At 45.7% G+C, this 22,509-nt stretch overlaps 1 protein-coding gene across 1 annotated transcript in view; it reads left to right on the plus strand.

Moving 5' to 3' along the window:
* Positions 1–22,509, plus strand: part of SEMA3C (semaphorin 3C) — a 598,500-nt gene that overhangs the window by 535,795 nt on the left and 40,196 nt on the right. Inside the window, exon 16 of the mRNA XM_086919828.1 lies at positions 9,468–9,535. Coding sequence (XP_086775954.1) covers positions 9,468–9,535 — 68 coding nt within the window. The remainder of the gene's footprint in view (positions 1–9,467; positions 9,536–22,509) is intronic.

The following is a 22,509-nucleotide window of genomic DNA, read 5'->3' on the forward strand; positions in this document are numbered from 1 at the left end:
AGGATGGGGATTTACACCCACCCTTTTTAAGAGTACAATGTGATTCTTTCCAGAGTTGAAAGGTAAACAGGAGGAGTTTGTGTATGCCAGTTTTTGGAAGGCCAGAAGCGTATACTTATTCCAGGGCCCTCTGCTTCCTTTTTTCGATATTGTCAGGTGCCATAAGCACCTGTTTCAAAGTGTTACAAAAGAACATACTCCATTCAACGATGAAACATGGTGTCTGATGCAATACAGTTCACTAGCAATGTCAGCAGTTTTCCTATTAATTAAGAACACAAGCTGAAAATCTGTAAATATATTTTGCTGAAGGAGAGTGGAGGCTTGGAAAGAGTGACACAGTTAGTATAATGGCCCCTCTGCTTATCACCAACCCCACCTCATCCATGCCCCTTGATGTCCTTGTTGAGTTGCATTTGGTCGGAAAAGAAAAATCTGCCAAAATCACAAATTGGTAAATTGAGCTCCGGAACAGCCAATTCCCAATATGTACCTTTAGAGTAGAGAGCACTGAGACCATAGGAACACATTTTGGATACCTTGATAAAACAATTGCTGAATGTAAGTAAAATTAATTTTCTAGTCTTAGAAAAACCTTTTGGAAGGAAAAGCAGGGACGCTGTCATGCTAGCATTTCAGAGTTGATTTTATAGGAAGACAATTTTGGGTTTACCCTGACACTCAGGGGATTATTAATGAGCCCTTGCGTCACTTTTGCGCCACGGTGCATCACTTTTTGTGATGCACCAGCTTCGTAAAAAATTACCCTTGTTGCTCCATATTTACAATGTGGCGCATCTAGATAGATGCGTCACTTTGTAAACCCCTGCTCCACATTATACCTTCGCCAGGTATAATGTATGCAGGTGGAGCGTTCCAATCCACGAAAGGGTCGTAGAAGTGACGCAGTGAAATCTATAAGATTTCACTGCCCCACTTCTAGGACACAAATGCGTCAATATCTTACGCCTGCCTCATGACAGGCATAAGACTGACGCAGGCACATTTCACTTGGGGCTTGCCTATGTGTAATGACTCATTGCTGGAGTTGCGTCACTTTTGTGACACACTCCAGCAATGCATCATTTTTGCGCCTACAGATGCATTAGAAATACTGACTCATCTGTAACTCCTTGCGACTTGATGCGTCATACTGTAAATATGACGCATCATTGGTGTCACAAGGAGGGCGCAATGAAAAGTGACGTATCGCTGTTTTCTCGCAGCGATGCGTCCCTTTTCATAAATGAGGCCCCCAGTATTTGCCTTTTTGATTCTTTGCCTTATCTGATACAGGTTAGCAAGGACAATGTGGTATTTGATTGTCTCGTTGGTGCATCTACTACAGGTTAGATATGAGGCTCCTGTAAAGGAGAGAGAGAACAATTGCATGTTTTCTTTGCTGGAGCCCTCTTTATTCAAAGTATGGCTTGGAAATGAACTGTAACTTCTCTTCTTGAAGATGTATGTCATGGTGGATAAAATATCAGCTGTTAGAGCCAAGTCTCTTTCCAAGTCTAGACAGCGGCCTTTACATCATGCTGCTCAAAGTGTTTGTTCTCCCTATGGATTCTTCCCCATCGTCAGTCTTCAGAACACCTGCCTCCCCTGTAAGTATTAAAACATCCACCATAAAGAAGAAATCAGGGAAGCACTGGAAAATGTTAGTCAGTGTGTTGGCGTTGGTGCACACCGGTTACAGCGAAGCCAGAGACGCCCTAGCAGGCCTGAGGATGTGCGTACAGACCATGGGCCTCATTTATGAGGCTGTGCGTCACTTTTACGCCGCCGGTGCGTCACTTTTTGTGACGGGCGAGTGGCGTAAAAAATGCGCCTTGTTGCGCCATATTTACAAAGTGACGCATCTAGGTAGATGCGTCACTTTGTAAACCCCTGCGCCACATTATACCCGCGCCAGATATAATGTATGCAAGAGGGGCATATTGACGCAAGAAAGGGTCGTAGAAGTGACGCAGTGAAATCTATAAGATTTCACTGCGCCACTTCTAAGATGCAAATGCGTCAATATTTTACGCCTGCCTCACAGCAGGCGTAAGACTGGTGCAGGCCCTTTCACATGGAGCTCGCCCCATGTGAAAGGACACATTGCTGGAGTTGTGTCACTTTTGTGACACACTCCAGCAATGCGTCACTTTTGCGCCATACAGATATGTCAGAAATACTGACGTATCTGTAACTCCTTGCGCAATGATGCGTCATACTGTAAATATGAAGCATCATTGGTGTCGCAAGGAGAGCGCATTGAAAAGTGACGCATCGCTGTTTTCACGCAGCGATGCGTCACTTTTCACAAATGAGGCCCCATGAGTCTAACATGCAAAACGATACATGAACCCCACAACAAGAAACAGAAGGGGCGCAGTCATTGTTGAAGCAAAGCGTTGAAATTGTTAAACGTCATTTATCAGTCGCTTCAATTCAGTAATACAATACTTGAACCGCATGTTTATGCAGAACACTAGTTTGAGCACACGCTACTTACATATTTATCATACAATTATACATCTGCTTGGAGTGGTAATGGGGCCAGGGGTGTGCACTGTGCATTCGACTATTGACAAAAATAGTAACAAAACCTAAATTCCTAATATGCTCAAAAGCATGTAGATAGAGCTGGGGGTTGGGGGCATACATGACTTAGAGGGTGGAAATTGTGGGTCATGTATCACAGATGCAGGGCTACCCACCATGGCAGCCTTCACGCCCACACAATGTCATACGAGAGAAGCAAATCGCTTCTTATAGCCAAACAATGGGGAACACCAGCTCATTCACACTGGACCCCCATCCCAAAAAGAATGAAAACCCAGGTGATAACGCACGTATTTATTTCAAAGAATCATCTCAACTTACAACTCCCCAAGAAATACAGAGGAGTCTGTATATTCCACGCAACTGTGGTCGCTGCCACCGGCCCTCACCTGCAAATGCACAACACTCCCTATATCTTAATTCCAAATACACCAGAATAAGCTAGTCATGAAAAAAAAACCAGGAATCATTGTCTGCGCAAGACTAGGGATTCCCTGCTAAACGACGCATACTATGGCAACATTCTGCTAGTTGAAAGATACAGAAATACAGTGACATTGCTGATGTCGCCAGCAGATGAGTTAAACCCTCACAGCGATGATGAACCCCTTCACCGTGCAGCACCCGAGGGGCGTGCAAATAAAAGTATGCCAGTCGTCTGAAAGACAACTGAGGGAATTAAAATTATCCCAAGACACCCATCATGCCCCTCCCCCTTTCTAAATCTGGCGCTGTTTCAGCACGCCTTGCCAAGGGCATTTTGCATCCCTAACACCAACATACACCATAAGGATCCTACTCCTTGTGTCACCAAACCCCATGCGGTACCTCTTCAGTCTGTTGTTCTCAGCTCTGAACTGCAAGCTGGCACAAAAGCAAGCCCTGACACCAGGACAGAACATCACGTTACCTTGATCGGAGCTTATTGAGGAAAATGGAAGAGAAATTCAGCTGAAAAGCAAATGCAGTTATATTTGGTCATTTGCTGCTGCTACAGCTGGCCAGATGTGGTATTGAAGGACCAACTTCTTGCATCAGGTCTGAGGCTGATTATTTAATAGACATCCAGACGTTAGGTGGATCTACGGTTCAACGTATGCGTTAGGGTGTGGATAATTGAAGATGTGTGTCCTCCCTTGAGTAATATAAAAAAAGTATGCTATTCTGATTGTAATAGAAACCTTTTCACTCACACCAGTGGGAAAGTGCAGGGGAGTCAAAGTAGCCATGGGCCACTCCCAGTATTTCAATCTGCCTGCACCCCGGTATCTGGAATGAACCATTCATTATTTATTTGGACTTCATGGATGTAAGGTCACCAGAATGTCATAAGTTATGATGCCATATCATGCAGCGTATGATCCACGACAACAGCACAGGGTTGAGCCATTATTACGCTCTTCGCCCCTCCTTAGCAGTTGCTGTAGCTGTTGCCGTTCAAGGCGTAGGAGGAAATCAAAGAGTGGAACAAAGTACACCTGTTTGTAGAATGCGGTTTACTATCCCTTCCTGTGGTTCCCTTCATGATGATTCCGTGCAACCCCGGGTCCTACAGGCAGTGCCATGGGCACCAAAGAGACGCCAGCAGTAGTGCCTGCTACTGTGTCTTTTCAAAGTTGATGTCCTTGTCACATTCCTAGTTCAGCACAGATCAGGCCAGTTCAGGAGTCAAAGGAAAGCTAAATGTATGATTTTGCCTCTTTAAAACATAGCATATTGCAAATAATACTTGGTCTGGAAAATGTATTTAAATGTATATGAAAGTATAGTTCAATTAAGGATTAAACACGTTCCTCAAAGACCCTTTCTATGGATGTGTGTCATAAAATGCGTCTAACTAAGCAGGCAAACAACACATGCATAGAGCCCAATTCACAGATAGGTGGTCTCACCTCAGCGGTGCAGCTTGCACATGGTAAATGGGCGAGTGTCCTCTCACTTCAGGGAAGGTTCTGTATTCACACGTGGGTACTTTGTGTTGGTGGAGTACCAGGTGGAATGCACAAGTGATGCACAGCATAGCCTTGCATGCACGATGAAGCACATAGGTAGTGTATGCCCCCTGTTTGCATTATGCCTTCCTCTATGCCAGGTCCTACCTGCTGTAAGAAAAGTGAACACCATGGTGGCACATCTCTTTGTGACTCACCGATTCACCTGCACACACAAGAGCCACGGCCCTGGCCAGTCCCTTAGTTCTGATTTTGTACATACTCCACCCCCTCCACTCCCACCAGCCCGACCAAAGGAATTTTTTTCAACTTGTACATGCACTGACCTATATGGGAACTAAAGACACTGGAAAATGTAAGTGTTGTATGTAATAAGCCAGCATAAAAATTAAATATGCATCATGAACAATCAAAATCATTCAAATTTTTTCCATACACTTAAAACAGGTATGGCATAGGTTCTTAAGAGTATTTGTTCATTCTCTACAGGCTTAAAGTAGATGTGGCATGTATTACACTTGACAACTAGTCCTGCAGTCTTTATTGCACAGTTGATATATGATAACTGGGATATTTATATACAGCGCGTGCTAAAAGTCACACTGGAACAGTGGTTCTGTGATGATGAGGAAGTCACGGTCCCAGAAGGAGTGGGACAGCAAGTGCACGGTTAACATGATACGGTTGAGCTCCAGCAGTACCCTCTGGCAGTTAGTTCATGGAAGAGATACACCTCATCTTATTGGATACAAGTGGCTCAGAGCTTTGTACCTGAGGCATGCTCATGGTATGACACCGCCAAGAGGTGATGGCAGATGCATGGATATTAAAAACCAATATCTGAATAGGTATGCAGCACATTGTAGAGGTGTTGATTTTCATTGGTAGAATGTATTTTAAGTCAAACACAAACCACAAAAGTTCATGTGAAATAAAATTGAGATAACCATCGATTACCGACTTAAAGTTTAGGTCTTGAAATAAAGATATCATTTAACACCTTCCGTGCTCATGACGATTTCAGCTCGTCATGAGGCACGGTTGCGCTGTGCTCATGACCAGCTGAGCTTGTCATAACCGCCGCAACGCTCGCATGCGGGGATCATTTCCCTGCTGTGCTGAACGTTCAAAAACGGGCGTGGTCATGAGCACAGCACCACGGTACAGCGTGACGAGCTGAGCTCGTCCCAAGCACCGTGGCGCTGCGCGCGCCCCTTCCCCCCGCACCGGAGGGGAATTAGCCCCACGGCGAAAGGGTTAATGTGTGTTGCAGTTCATAAATGTTAAAGGCAATGTTAAACCATGGATGGAAGTAATACTGGTGGCAAGATTCTGGCATGGAGTCAGACTTAGTGAAAACATGGCCATCTTGAGGTAGAGGTTGTTACTTCTATGCAAAGTTACGTTCAACATAATTGTTCATGTAGAACAAAAAGTAAAAACCGAATTCATGTATGAACACTCGTGAGCATAGGCAGTGAGGTACTGACCTCCATCAGTACTGAAAGTGGTCTCAAGTGAGCCATACTTACTTCGTTCTTTTCTCTCAGTGTTGCACTTTTCCTTCACAGAGAACATCTGTGCCAAGGGTCATATATGAACTGGCATCCTTATGTGCATATAAACCTTCTCCCTTTATGCACATATTCTGCACACAAACTGCTTCCGTGTGTGCAGCATAAGGTAGGCACATGCACATGTAGATGCGAGCATTGAGAATCAGAGCAAACCTTTTATTATCTTCTGTTTGAATATTGCACGGGCAAGATGAATACGTTTGCAAATAGGCTTCTTAAATGTTAAATCTGTCTACAGACACTCTTTGATAAAGCCAGTAAGAAGTAAATAAAAAGAGTGAGCTTTGGGTCAGCCAGCTTCAGATATTGGTTTTCATGTGTGATCGATTGCCATTGCTTGGTTGAACTCTCTGTAAAGCCCTGGCATTTTGTTGATGATTGCAATTTTCCATTTGTGTTCCTATTAGATTATGGTGATGGAAATAAAATAATTCTATTGTGAGACTAGCCTAACCCAGGATGTGTTCCTTGATGCATGTCCCTTGTTGACGCAAAAGCATTTACATTTGCTGGTTTATGTCGTTTTTGTTTAGCAAGTGATTCTTGTTTGGGTGCCTTAGCTTGTGGAGCACTATTCACTATCACCCATTCAAATAAGTTACTGCTTTTCCTCACCACAAAGTATATACACATGCATATGTAGGTTTTATGAAAATACTGACCCTTTCTCAAAATTATTTACTATGTAATCTTTTGCTGTTTATTCCTTTCAAGTACACCACTTCCTGCAAAGATGTTGTCTTCTCGCCTCCTCTTTATAACACTCTTCTTTATAACACTCTTCTTTAACAGTACTGCTTAAATAAGCTTAGAGCATCACCGGAGTGCTTCCCCCACTCACTTCGAACTGTGCGGCTCTGGCACAGCAGGACAAATTTAAATACCTGGGAATCTGGATCTTACACTCCTTAGAGGAATTTGTGCGCATGAACACTCAGGCCCAATTGACGAGACTCCGCGAGGACATTGCCCACTGGCAACAGCTCCCCATTACCCTTATGGGTAGAACTGTGTTGTTTAAAATGATGGCCCTCCCACCCCTAATTTATGTGGGGCAGAACATGCCATATGAACTTCTGGACACCTTTTTTTGCACCATCGAATGGGAGCGATGTACCCTGCTAAGGGGCAGCGGGGTGCCACGAATAGCATTCCACAAACTTCAACGGGGGTATACGAGGGTGGACTTGCTATACCAGATGTGAGAAATTACTACCTAGCATCTCCACATATAAATATCAACTGCTGGATTTTCGTGCCACAATCTGAACCCGCGTACAGAGTAGATCGCCAGGCTATGGGACCGGCAGGATACTCCGATGTAAATGTAAATGTCATGGTACTTATAGAGCGCACTGTCACCAGACGGTCACCTTGCGGTGTCGCCTATTCGGCTTCCTGGCGCTGATACTCATACCGCTGTGGAAACCCTCCTGGCTTTCCCTATGAAGTGTCCACTCCTGGGCACTCCCAGGGTTAAGCCAGGCATCCTTAGTGCTGTTGGGGCCGGTGTGGAGGCTAAGCAAGCTATTGCCCAGAGTTGCAGCGTGGGGCCCGTGATTAGAATAGGCACCGAGGCGAGAATTAACAGGTCCGAGGAAATTGAGCCTGAGTCCCCGCCGAGGCGGGAATCGAACCCTGGTCCCTGGCCAGAACTCTGCATCAGGGTTTGGCGCTCTAACCATTGAGCCACACTCCTCCTCTAGGTGTTATGCCACAGCAGAGATGGAAGGCTGCTTCCTACGCACACACAGGTGGTGTTATGAGAATGGTATGCTGCCACCAAGGCGCTAGGTTGGACGGGCAGATTGACTCAACACACCCCATTGAGGGACAGTGATGGGCTGAGCAAGGAAGGAAGACTCAGGGGATTCCGCTACTGGCGTCGCATAGGTATAGACACCCTTGGGGACATATGGAGGCGGGATCAGCTGATCACTTTTAGCGAACTGCAAAAAGAGTATCAATTGGTAGATATGGAGCAATATCTGTATATTCAACTGAAATATGCACTAAGGTTTCACATTAAGGACGGGGAATCTATACCCGAGTACGCCCTATTAGAAGATCGAATGTTACTAGACCCAATCCCTGACAAGCAATCTCCCTCCCATACAAGAAACTAATGAATAATTTACCTGACCCCCTTGGGACACTCCGGGCGACTTGTAATTGGACATAGGTATGTTGGAGGATGACGACTGGCAGGAGGCTATACAGAGCCCCAGAGAAAATGCTATACGGCCAGATTCCTACTATTCCAGTTAAGAATTCTGCACAGAGCATACTATCCCCGCACTCTTCGGCATAAGATTGGGAGGGCAGACTCAGATCAATGTGCTAGGGGTTGCGGATTACCCGGTACGTTCTTTCACATTCTCTGGGAATGTCCAATAATGCAACAATATTGGACAAAGGTGTCGGGAGTGATGTCGGGGATGTTGGGGATCCAGATACAACCGGAGGGACGCTGGCTTCTATTGGGCATTACTGGGGAGGACAGATGGCCTGCACAAACAAAAATCTGGCTAATGTCAGCTGCTGGAGTCGCTAAACGCAACATTGCATGGCTGTAGGGTGCATGAGGGCCTCCCAGGTTGTCGGACTGGAAAGCAGATCTGGACTGGTGTCGCCTGCCAGAGATGATGGTGTATGTGAACAGAGGCTGCCCTAAGAAGGGGGGAAAGATATGGTGCTCCTGGGAGAAATACTGAGCTTAGAAGGGGAGGGTATTAGAGGGATGTGGACATGGGAACACAAACCGAAACTATGTGTACTATGTTGAACTGCTTAAGATACATGCGCTTAATTGCTTGGACACGCTAGTATTATCAGCTCAATGTGACGAGTATAACATATGAGTACCCAGTATACGATGTGTATCTGACTGGAACTGTTTGTTTGATTAATAAAAATACTTGAAACAAATAAATAAAATGATGCTAGAGCAGTCTGTTCAGGAAATCTAGACCTTTAGCATCATAACTTGTCCAGAAACGTGACTATCTCCTTCTAGTTGAGATAAGATATTGTATTGTTTATTCAGGCACTTGACTGGAGGCCTGCTGGCTATTGTTCTGAGAGAAATGTCTCTGTTGGTTTTTCATAGTATTAAACATAGGGCTGACATGCACATAAGTATGATTAATTAAAAATATGTGTGATATCTATTTCTAAAAGCACACATTGTGCTGTATGTCCTCAATAGACACTAACCTACATGTAAAGTTTGTTTACTTGTTGAAAATCTATACTGTATACAACTGGTATGGAAATTAATATGATTTTTATATATAAAATATGTCTCTGCAATGCTTAGTATTGCTGCAATAAGATTGTTACTGGGAAAACATAATCATATTTTTGCTTGTTTCAATTATTTTAGGCGGAGTCGTAGGCAGGATGTGAGACATGGTAACCCTATGACACAATGCAGAGGATTCAACCTGAAAGGTAAGGTACAGAAATTGAAAGTACAACACTTTATAACCAGTGGCATGACTGCGATTTGTATTGTAAATATATAGTTTATACTTGTCTGGCCAGTAACCCACATCAAACCACTGCTTAAGAAAAGAATATTTTGAATGATCTGCTTCACATTGGATTTCATTTTCTAGGAGACGAATATATGCATTTTTTAACTAGATCGACTTGATAGAATTCTTTTTTGGTCAATCCCGACAGAATGCACAATTTACTTAATGAGCTGCATGGTACACTCATTAGCCATTTTGGATGTCGAGTATGAAATTAGAAAGGTTTTGCAGTTCGTTAATGCAATACCCCTCTAACATTCTGTTTCTGTTGTTTTTTTAAAAAGTTGATCAACATTTGTATATCCTTTTACAAAATCGGTGGATTCTTGTCAGACCAAGAAAATAAGTGTAAGGTGAAAGTTAGTCAATTAACTTTATTCAGAAAAATACCATAAACGTTACATTTAAAATACATCATTTGAAAAGAATACAATCAACTTGTACGTACAAATATAATTCACCCACTAATAGCTCAGACAAGATATTTAAAATCAGGTCATAACACGTCACCTCCAGCGATGTTCAAATAAATAGAATAACATTTGCAAATATTAGTTAAACATGACAATAATTCATACATTTCCTCACAGCTAAAACTGAGTGTATAAAGTTTAATATGTGTATCCTATTTCTTGTCTCTCCAGACGTTGTTAATAAAACATGCCTCGCATATGACATCTGAAAGTGAATTCCGGCATGATTGGGACTAAAAATCGTTTACATAAAGTACTATATAAAGAACAAAATAATGTGAGACCAGTAGTACTTTGCTTAGACAAGTTTTCACAGGGACATTTTGGCAGACTTGCAAACCAGCCTCTCTGATAGGGGAAGGCTGTCACAAAGTCCAAGTGCTAAGAGCCAATCCAATAAACGTTATTCCGTAGATTACTTGAGGTAGCCAAGTACGGTCTTATACTAAGGGAAGTTATAAGGAAACGATATGAGACTATTCTTGGCATGCTTTGCTTCTGCCTTCTCCTTTGAATACTAGTTTAAAAACAAATTTGTAATCCTTAATTTGCTATTTTTATACACCTGCTCAGGATTAGGAAAATATACTGGGACAAAAAGCTCTGACATAAGACTGTTTGATATAAGCGAGCCAAAGGACCTTTAGGGAGTAATTTAGATCAAGGCACTCTATTAAAATTTGTCCGGAGTCTATTTTGTTTTTCTTCTTGCATTGGGAAATTAAAATTCCAATCCCAATTGTTTTAAAAGTCGTAAAAAGTCAAATTGTTAAAATACAGTTTGGTTTGCTTTTTCTAGGGTAATAGGTGAAACATCCTAAGTATAATGTTTGCTTTAAGTCAGAGTCTTAAACAAATGTTTTAGAGTTGGAAAATAATGTACCTTACATGTAATTTAAAAATAAAGCTGTGAGACATTTTTCTAATCAAGGGAATATATGTAAGTATTTCATTTAGGATTGTGGTCTAATCCTAAATGAAATTAAATAACATTTTTATTTAAGATCGTTGTCTAAAATATTATTGTTTTCCCTTTTTTCTTTATTAAATAAAATAGCTGCCCGTCCCGACGTTGTCCGGGTATAAAAAAGAATGTCTGCAATGGTTCGAGTAGGTATTAGTATGGATAGTATGGAGCTGCGATAGAAAGCTATTCTCAGGCGGCGTCTCACACTTTACAGAACGCACAGGCCCACCACAATGCACACGCCCACATCATAGCTGGTGCTACAATGCTGTGATAGAATGCTATTACGCTATTTGCACGCTTTTACAATGCTGCGATAGGACGCTAATCACAGGACGCTATTTTCAGAGGGCGTGAGTGCTGCGATAGAACGCTATTCTCAGATTGCTATTCTCAGGCGGCATCTCACACCCCACCACAATGCCTGTGACACAACGCTATTCTCATGCGGCGTCTCATGCTTTACAGAACGCTATTCTCAGGGGGTGTGTGTGCTGCTATAGAACGCTATTCTCAGAACGCTATTCTCATGCGGCGTCTCACACCCCACCATAATGCCTGTGACACAATGCTATTCTCATGCGGCGACTCACGCTTTACAGAACACTATTCTCAAAACGCTATCCTCAGGCGGCGTCTCACGCCCCACAACAATGCCTGTGATACAACGCTATTCTCATGCGGCTTCTCCTGCTTTACAGAACGCTATTCTCAGGGGGCGTGAGTGTTGCTATAGAATGCTATTCTCAGAACGCTATTCTCAGGCGGCGTCTCACGCCCCACCACAATGCCTGTGACACAATACTATTCTCATGCGGCGTCCCACGCTTTACACAACGCTATTCTCAGGGGCGTGAGTGCTGGAATAGAACGCTATTCTCAGAATGCTATTCTCAGGCGGCGTCTCACGCTTTACAGAACGCACACGCCCACCACAATTCACACGCCCACCTCAGAGCTGGTGCTACTTCCAACGGACTACTTTGTCCTACAACGGGCTTTGTCCCTTCCTAAGTATATGTTCCGCTGGTGTAAAGCCTATGTCCATCTGCTTTGCCTCACCTTTCCAATGCTGCATGCGGTGTTCCGGTTGGCGCTGTGGTTCTGGAGCTTACCCTCCACAACGGTTTGGTCTCTCTCTTTATATTATTCGTATGGATAAATAAAATGCCCCATATTTAACACACTTAAAAAGGTAAACTGTTTGAATAATTTTAAATAAATGATTTTATTTTAGTGTGAGAAAATAAACTGTGCAAAGAAGGTTAACCTGCTTTTTAAAGTTTTTTGATAATAGAGGTGAAGTTCTGAATTTGAGCCCCTATTTTTCACAAGAAACAGGTGCCACATGTGGAATCACACTGGTGTAATTTTACCAAAAATAACTCTAAAATTATATATATAAAGTTATGAAAGCTAGTTAGCATAGCAATATATGTATTTAATTTTATTCACTTATAAAAGGTGCATTCTGCCTGCTGACCCTGTGATCTAGATTAAATAAGTGATATTTAGAGGAAGCTGGTTGTCTTAGGGCCTGATTTACAGTATGGCATCATAAACATGATGGCTATCCCATCCACGTATTACACGTGCCATTTAATAAAATGCAGTTGTAATATGGTGGACAGGATTTTCGCCAGGTTTCTAATGAGTAACACATCTTATGAACTCAAAATCAGACCCTTAGTTACCACTGTTGACATATGGGAGAGAGTGGAATTAAAATGGCAACCTCACCTTAAAGGCAACTACATTTTTTTATCCTGTTTCAAGGGAGCTATTCATAAAACACATTGCTTTAAATTACATTTTTAATAAATGAAAGTTGTATGCTAAATATATTTAACATAACATACCACTACATAGCATGACATAATATTATATAGCTCAGTGTATGCAGTGTATGCATTATTATATATATGTGTGTATATATATATATATATATATATATATATGTATATATGTATAATATATAAAATACATTAAAATTAGTATAGAAAGTCTTGTTTTGGAAGTGCCATTAAACCATGGGAATAGAAATATATATATATATATATATATATATATATATATATATATATATATATATATATATATATATATATATATATATATATATATATATATATATATTCACTGAAAAACCATAGGTTTCACACCAGTTATAGTTAGGTTGAAATTTTACTCGCATAAAACCATTGAAATTCCCACGTTATAGTTAGTTGGACTCACTATAAGTTGCGCGTGCAATGCACTGCTGATGACGTCACATATTACATCACTCATGACATGGTCAGTGACATCACTCATGACATCACTGATGACATCTCAAATGACATCACTGATGACAACATCCTTGTGACAAAGTGGCAGACCTCCTATCAGCATTAAATAACCTTTGACACACACATTCAAAAATAGAAACTAACATTTTCTTAAAAAAGGAGAAACCAATACCAATTACAACAACTTATTAGGTAAGTCCAACATCTACAAACACATCCACTCATTCACCAACAGTTCTATATAGTCACTCATGCATGTACTTACTCATCATATGTACTCATACACCTATACATCCTGTTACACACTAATACTCATCCATATAGTAATTCACACATGCAAATAAACTATCAAAAAACCATTTACTGGGGGCGTGGCTAAGATGGCGGCGTGATCGGTCGCAGGTCCCGGAGGCTCCCTGCCCGATCCCACCCGATTGCGCCCTGTTGCATAGCCTGATCTCTCTGACACACTCCGATCGGCTGATCTTGTTGCTGATCTCTTGCTGAGTTCTCCGGTGCCCTGTTGACCGCCGCTGGTGCCGTGCCGGAGCTTGGAGATGCCGATGACCACTCGCCGCGACCACAACATGGCGAGAGCCGCGGACCTGTGAGAGCCGGCGTGCTCCATCTCTGAAGCCCTGCGGGAATCCTGCGGCCTGTTGGGGCACCTGCCGACGAGATCCCGGCACACCCGTGCGATCCCTGCTCCCACCTGCGGGGCACCCCCGATCCAGCGGCACGCCCGGTGGAGCAGTGTGTGTCGGCCGGGAGCCACGAAAATCGACTCCCCGGCTTTTGGGCCTGCACGCACCTCCTGGAGGACTGTCCACTCGGGGCCGCGCGCCGCCAGACAGAGGCGCGGCCGAACACAGCAGCGATCCCCCCGGCCTGCACCCTGCCGGACCTCTCGAGGCCCTGACCACCGTCGCCTCCGCCAGGTGAGAGCCCGGAGCCACCAAGGACACTGCACTGCGGCCGGACCATGGCGGCTGCCTTGGCCCTGTGAGAGCCGGCGCGCTCTACCCCTGCAATCCCGCACAGCTCCTGCGGCCTACCGGAGCACCCACAGGTACGACCCCAGCAGGCTCCCGAGGCCCAGCCCCACCACCTGCGGTGCGCCTCCGATCCTACGGCCTGGCAGGCGTTGCGGTGTGTGCTGGCCGGGCGTCTTCAAAATCGAGCCCCCGGCTTTGGGCCTACCGGCGCTGTCCGGGGGGTGAGCTACGGGAGGGCTGGGGAGCTCCTGACAGCGAGGCAGCCACTGTGACATTGCTGGACTGGCAGTGCAATACCCGGGCCAGCAGGGGGCATCGTGACAACGCTTCCTGCCATGGTGGGCTAGGAGACCTGGGAAAGCCATCAGACCGGAGCTGAGCTGACACTCCGCACCTGTACCACCACACGACACTGCCACGCACAGGTGAGGAGCGCGGTGGGGGCATCAAAACGGACCTCGGGGGGCACGCTCGAGCCCCCGGTGATTGGTTTCATGTGGCCTGCCATTTGCGTCCGCCTCGCCACTGATTGCTCGCCACAAGTGGAACGGATCCACAACTACACTGGACTCCGCCGACGGGCGTCACCACAGGGTTAGGCACTTAGCCCCTCCAGTGCACATTTCGATAGCCGCCATCCACATAGTCCCACTGCCAGGTGACTTCCTAAACAAGTCCTTTAGGTGACCGCCTTGTTTATTGCGGCAGAGTAGACACCACCGCGCCACCCAATACCATCACGGGCCAAACCACCGGGGCTCGCAGGTCGCGCACCCTCGCTCCATCACCCGCACTCCGACGCCAGGGACTGATACGACCCCAGAGACAAGATGGTGGGCAGCGGTCGAAGAAAGGGTCACAAACGCTCCCAGAGCTCCTGGCCAAAACACAGTCCAAGCCCAATAAGGACCCACCTTCCCCCGACTGCGAAACAGGCGCCTGCACCAACGGAGGACCAATCACCCATCACTATAACTTTCTTAGAAACACTTTTTAACTGCCTAAGGGACGACTTCCGATCCCTGAAGCAAGAAGTGGCGGGTGAGGTCCGGGAGCTCCGGCGAGACGTGGAGGGCCTGGGGGAGCGAGTAGCAGCGGTCGAGGAGGCGGATCAGTCCAGGAGCATGGAAATAACACACCTCCAACAGGAAATTGTGTGTCTCACTGACCAGCAGATGGACCTCCAGGCACATATGGAAGATCTCGAGAACCGTTCCCGCCGGAACAACATACGGGTCCGGGTGGTCCCTCAGAAATCAGAGAGATCTGATGTCACGGGCTATCTGCAGACTCTATTTTGGTCCGTTTTGGGGGAATCGGCGGACTTCGAGATACGCATTGACAGAGCTCACAGAGTGGGGCTGCCCAGAAGGTCCTCAGCGCCACCACCGGACATACTAGCCTTTCTGCCTGACTTCCCTTTAAAGGAACGGATCCTCAGAGAAGCACGACGAGCCCAGCCGCTCCAGTTCCAGGGCCACTCCATAGCCCTCTATCAGGACCTATCCGCCATCACCCTGCAGAAACGCAAGGAATTCCGTAAGGTGACGGATTTCCTACGGCAGCAGGAAACTCCGTATTCCTGGGGTCACCTGTTTCGACTCATCTTCAAGTGGGAAGGAAAGCTACACCAACTGCGTTCGCTCAAAGACACGTGTGCCCTCCTGGGCCTTGAGCATGATGTGGATGAACCAGCTCTTAGCCCATCCCGAGGGCCCCGGGACGGTGGCTGGCAAACTGTGCACCGCAGACGATCACCCTCACACCACCTGAGACCAGACGCCTCTATTGTCACTCAGGAACGTGCCACAGCAGTTGCGGAGGTGGCCAAAGAGACATCCTCCTCAGGATGACGGCTGCACTACTTGGGAGTTCACTCTTAGCTTGCCTTCTCCCTGAGAGGGGGATGGGTTTCGGGCGGGGGGCCGACGTGTCCGCCACGGGACATGACCCGACTGGAAGACTTCACCACAGCCCTGTGCGACCTGACAGGACTGGGACTATACCCACTCATACGTGGGAGTTGGGGCTCAGGGTGGGAGTGAGGGTTGGGGGGATTGTTGACAGTATCCTTGTCTCATGGGGAATAGCTGTGGGTACAAGGGGGGTGTTGGGGGGATGGTTGGGGGGGAGTTGTGGGGGGAACCAGTGTGCCGGGGGGGATTTGCTATTAACGGACTTGTGGGACTCTACTTCTTTGCCTTACTGCCCAACCTCAAACCACAGATGTTTCTACATCGTTGTACATCTAGGCCGGGAACACACACACGCTGTAGCACATTTTGACCCCTCCCCTACAACAATGGCTAGCCCTACACTGAAGATATTGACGCTTAACGTCAAAGGCCTGAACAACCCTATTAAGAGACGGGCGATACTCTCTTACCTGGAACACTCTGGGGCAGACCTGTGCCTGCTCCAAGAGACCCACCTACTGCCCAAAGACTGGCACAGAATGCGCTCACATGCCTTTCCCCAACAATTTTTCTCTTCCCTTCCCACCAAGAAAGCTGGTGTGGCCATCCTGATTTCTAGACACTTTAGAGGAAAGGTGGGGACCAAATCGGGGGAGGTTAGGGGCCGTCTCCTCGCACACTCCTTCCAACTTGGAGACCTGAACCTCAAGATTGGGTCAGTTTACGCTCCCAACACGGGCCAGGAAACCTTTTTGAAAAACGCTCTCTCTGAATCCCTTCAGTTATCTAACACACTCCTACTTGTCGGGGGAGACCTTAACTTAGTCATGGACACCACCAAAGATAGGTCAGGACATCACTATGGTGACGCAGGCGCTATTAACGCCGCTGGGGCGGATTGGCTGCGGGAGAGAGACCTGGTGGACCTATGGCGCACTGTACACCCAACCGCAACACAATTCACCTTCTATTCCCACGTCCACCGCACCTACGCCAGGCTAGACCACTTCATAGGATCATCTGAGTTACTGCCTAACGTAGTCGACGTTGACATTGTACCCGCGGCACTCTCGGATCATGACGCCATTGAACTGACCATCAGTGCCCCTGTCAGCTCCCGTCCTCGTGGCACATGGCTTCTCCGCGAAACCATGCTGCAAAGGCCAGCGACCCGTGAGCGCCTGAACACCTGTATCATCGACTACCTGACTAATAATGACACGCCAGAAGTGTCGTTGTTGGCCCTATGGGGAGCCCTGAAATCGGTGGTTCGCGGGGTGCTAATTGCTATAGCGGCCGGGGAAGCTAGGGATCGCAGGGAGAAAAGGTCCGAACTCACAACCCAAGTCGAGGAATTGGAGAGAGTCCACAGGCGCCCTGGCGCCCGCGTGTCTGGCGACAGCTGAAGGCTGCAAGGGCCCAACTGGCCTCCCTTGACACAGATAGGGCGGAATTTGCTGCACTTCGCCTTCGACACACATACTATGTTGGGGGCAACAAAACTGGACGCTTACTGGCCAGCGCCCTCAAAGCTAAATCCCATCGCACAAAAATTACAGGCCTCACTGACGACTCTGGGAACACCCTCACGAGGAACCCCAGATAGCCAACGAGTTCCGGACCTACTATGCCTCACTGTATAGAGCTGACGCACCACCTCTCAGAGATATTGACACATACTTGTCTTCGACGGCCATCACGGAGCTGTCCCAGTCCAGCGCGGACGCGCTGGATGCTCCCATTCGATTAGAAGAGGTCACAGCGGCCATATCCAGGCTTCGCCCACTGAAGTCTCCAGGCCCAGACGGCTTCTCAGCGGGATTTTACAAATCGTTCAGCCACCTAGTGGCCCCTGTCCTTACCCGGCTCTTTAATTCTTTTGAGGGACCTGGCTCTATTCCTCCTGATATGCTAACAGCGGAGGTGATCGTCCTGCCCAAACCGGGCAAAAAACCGACTCACTGCTCGGCATTCCGTCCGATCTCCTTGCTGAATTTAGATCTCAAGCTTTTCACCGGAGTTCTGGCAGCACGCCTGGGCCCGCTCCTACCCGGAATCCTGGAACCTGACCAATCGGGCTTCGTGTCCAATCGCCAATGCAGCGACAACACTAAAAGAATGTTACATCTAATAGATAAACCACACTTCCAGGACTCTGACGCGGCGCTCGTGGCCATAGATGCAGAGAAAGCTTACGAACGCGTTGACTGGGCGTACCTACAACAGGTACTGCTCCGCTTCGGACTCGGCGACCTCTTCCGTTCCTGGATAGCCAACTGTTACCATCGGCCTCAGGCCCGAGTCCGACTAGGCGGGATATGCTCAGACCCCTTCGATATCCAACGCGGGACGAGACAAGGCTGCCCACTGTCTCCCCTTCTGTTTGCCCTCTACATCGAACCCTTGGCGCAGAATATTCGAGACAACCCTGACATTACGGGAGTCACCTTCGGTGGTGAACCACATACCATCAGTCTGTACGCAGATAACATCATAGTTGCTCTTGCCCGACCCACCCACTCGATACCTGCCTTCCTAACGGAGCTGGAAACATTCGGTACGGTCGCAGGCTTCAAGATCAACAGGGGAAAGTCCCTAATATTGCCACTGGGGGGTAATGCCCGCCCACGCGTCCCGGCCTCCACCTCTGGCTGTGACCTCCAGATCACCACGGAACTCCCTTACTTAGGGATTACCCTCACCCAATCGACGACATCGACAGTTGCTCTTAACTACAAAACTCTTGCCGCTCAGTTTAAGGCGGATCTCACACGATGGTCCAAACAGCCTCTATCCCTCGTGGGCAGAGTGGCGGCGGTGAGGATGTCGGCCCTGCCAAAAATCCTATACGTCTTTCAGACCCTCCCAGTATTCCCTCCGAAAGGCACCATCTCAGATCTTCAAGCAGCACTGCATCACTTTGTTTGCGACTGCAAACGGGCGCGACTTCACAAACAACTGGTCCACAGGGGCATAGATGGGGGGGCCTGGGGGTCCCCAACTTATTACAATACTTCCACGCCACACAGCTCAGATACCTAGTGGAATGGTATAGACCCGAGTCAGAGAAGAGGTGGCTATTCCAAGACAGAGCCATGGCCCAACGATCCCTTTGGGCGATTCCCTTTTTGCCCAAGAAGCATAGACCAACCTACCTCACCAACTCTCCCATAACTCGCACGGTCACCAAAGTATGGGGCGCGGTGGCCGTCAAACGCGGCCTCACCACCTTTCCTTCTCCATTTACCCCACTCCTAGACAACCCAGACTTCCCTCCGGGTAACGACCCCCGGGCCTTTACACAATGGCGGGGCACAGCATGCAGATGCGCTGGGGGATTTCTTTGATCTACAGGGCTTCCTCACTCTCTCAAACATCAAACAAAACTACGACATCATTGACCCTCACCTTTTCCAATATTTTCAATTGCGACATCAGGTTACTGACCCTGCGACTGTCACCTTGATGGGGCGCCCAATGACCTCTTTCGAGAAATGGCTCCTGACCAGAGACACTGATCGCCACCTAATCTCTGATATATATAAAATGCTCACACCTCCGGCGGTGATAAACAGAACCGCTGGTCAGAAAAGATGGGAAACCGAACTAGGCAGAACACTATCACCTAAAGAATGGGGCCAAGTGTACTACAGAGCATCACACACCAAACGCAATACAGCAGGCAGGGAAACGGCCGTGAAATTGGCGACCTACTGGCACCTTACGCCAGTCAGGCTTCACAAGGGGAACCCATCAAGGAGTGACCTATGTTGGAGGGGGTGCGGGGAACAGGGCACTCTGACACACATCCTTTGGGACTGCAGGGAAGTTCGGGGCTATTGGGACACAGTTTTAGACGACATCGATGCGACCTTCGACACCGAGATCCCTCGATTTCCCGCATACGCCATCCTGGGGCTACCCAACGCACTTACCTTCCCCCTGAAATCTGTCCGAGGCCGCCAGATGGGCATTGCCATGCAAGCAGCCACGCAACATATCCTTTCGCTCTGGGGGTCCGCGTCCAAACCCTCTCACACAGGGTGGTTACACAAACTCTGGTTCACCTTGGGCATGGAACGTATTCAGGCTACTCTCTCCCAAACTACGGCCACATTTCAAAAGGTCTGGCAGCCATTCATATCGCTCCTGTCCAAAGAATTCAACGAAATTACCTGTCCGAAATACTTAAGACTGCTACGCCTTCCCGAACCGGCTACTGGAACCTAGACACTTCAAGGGTGCTCAGGGTAACTATCTTTCTGATCCATAGACAATGGATCTCCTACATACGGCACACTGGTTGGGGAGGAGGGTGGGGGGTTGACTGGGGGGGCGGAGGGGTTTTGTGGGGTTGGTTTGTTCAAATTTGTTGGCCTATATTGCCTGCCACTTGCCTCTTATGCATCACCTCGCTCTTATCGAGTGACCACTTCCTTTGCCATTTCTTCCTTAGCGCTACATGGACATGCGCTTACCATCCGCGACTGGTCTACCTGTTACATGTACTTTGTACTGCGATGCTTTACTATGCTTTCTTTTGGCTCAATAAAAACCATTTAAAACTAAAAAAACATTTACTTGATAATACTGCTATATACACACCACTACACATACTTCTACAGAAACGGAAACATATTTACTCTCTTAAACAATCAATTATAAAAACACATACTCACTGACCCACCCATACATACAATCATCCACCCATACAGTCTTGCACACATGCTGTCTTCAAAATACATACAAATAGTGAGTCAGTCAGTCATGCATCTGTGCTCTAAGTAATATCCCCCACCGAACCATACAGACACTGATACTGATACTCAAAAAACACAACTAATAACCCATATACACACTCATGTAGCTACTCACCAACCCATGCAGCCACTTATACACAAAGTGAGACACAGATACAGATATTTAAATATTTAAACATTACTCGCTAATATATGTATTCACTAAGATACATTTAATAAGTCAGTTAACCAATCAATTTTACACAAAAAAACATCCATTTAGACATTTATTTACCCATTTATTCTTCCATCAACCTTTAGATATACATATATAAAAAATATTTATTTTTCAGAAAGATACACATTCACTGGATGATGTCATCAGTGATGTCATTTGAGATGTCATCAGTGATGTCATGAGTGATGTCACTGACCATGTCATGAGTGATGTAATATGTCACGTCATCAGCAGTGCATTGCACGCGCAAGTTATAGTGAGTCCAACTAACTATAACGTGGGAATTTCAATGGTTTTATGCGAGTAAAATTTCCACCTAACTATAACTGGTGTGAAACCTATGGTTTTTTCAGTGAATTTAATAGGTTTTTTAAATGCTAATTCCTAACTATAATTGGTGTGAAACCTATGGTTTTCTCAGTGAATATATATGTGTATATATATATATATATATATATATATATATATATATATATATATATATATATATATATATATACATATACATATATATATATATACACATATACATATCTATATATACATATATATATATATATATATATATATATATATATATATATATATATATATATATATATATATATATATATATATATATATATATATATATATATATATATATATATATATATATATATATATATATATATATATATATATACATATATATAAAATTTCTATGGCAAAATGAAACCCCTCAATTTGTTCCTTTTCAAATTAAAAGTATTAATATTAAGTGTTACCACTTTATTCCAATCAAGATGACTTCAGGTGTGCCATACTTTTGTCATAAGTAAGACTGTTAGCGTTCTAGTTGTTCTTTAGAACACTCTGGGACATTCTGTCATTGGGCGATATTTGGGCTACATTTGGGCTCTTTTGTCTCTGGTGGCCATCTTGGGAGACTGCATATCAGAATTCTTTTAATGAAATATAAGAGGATTTGAGAAGTCACTCAAAATGTGTCCTAATTTTTCTTTCTTCAGCACTAATCATAATTTCTATGGCAAAATGAACTCCCTCATTTTGTTCCTTTGCAAATTAAATGTTTTAAGTGTTAACACTTTATTCCAATCAAGATGACTTCAGGTGTGCCATACTTTTGTCATAAGTAAGACTGTTAGCGCTCTAGTTGTTCTTTAGAACACTCTGGGACATTCTGTCATTAGGCTATAGTTGGGCTACATCTTGCTGATATTTGGGCTACATTTGTTTTTTTTGTCACGGGTGGCCATCTTTGGGCTACAT

The sequence above is a fragment of the Lissotriton vulgaris genome, chromosome 1_1, assembly GCF_964263255.1.
Source record: "Lissotriton vulgaris chromosome 1_1, aLisVul1.2, whole genome shotgun sequence".
NCBI lineage: Eukaryota > Metazoa > Chordata > Amphibia > Caudata > Salamandridae > Lissotriton > Lissotriton vulgaris.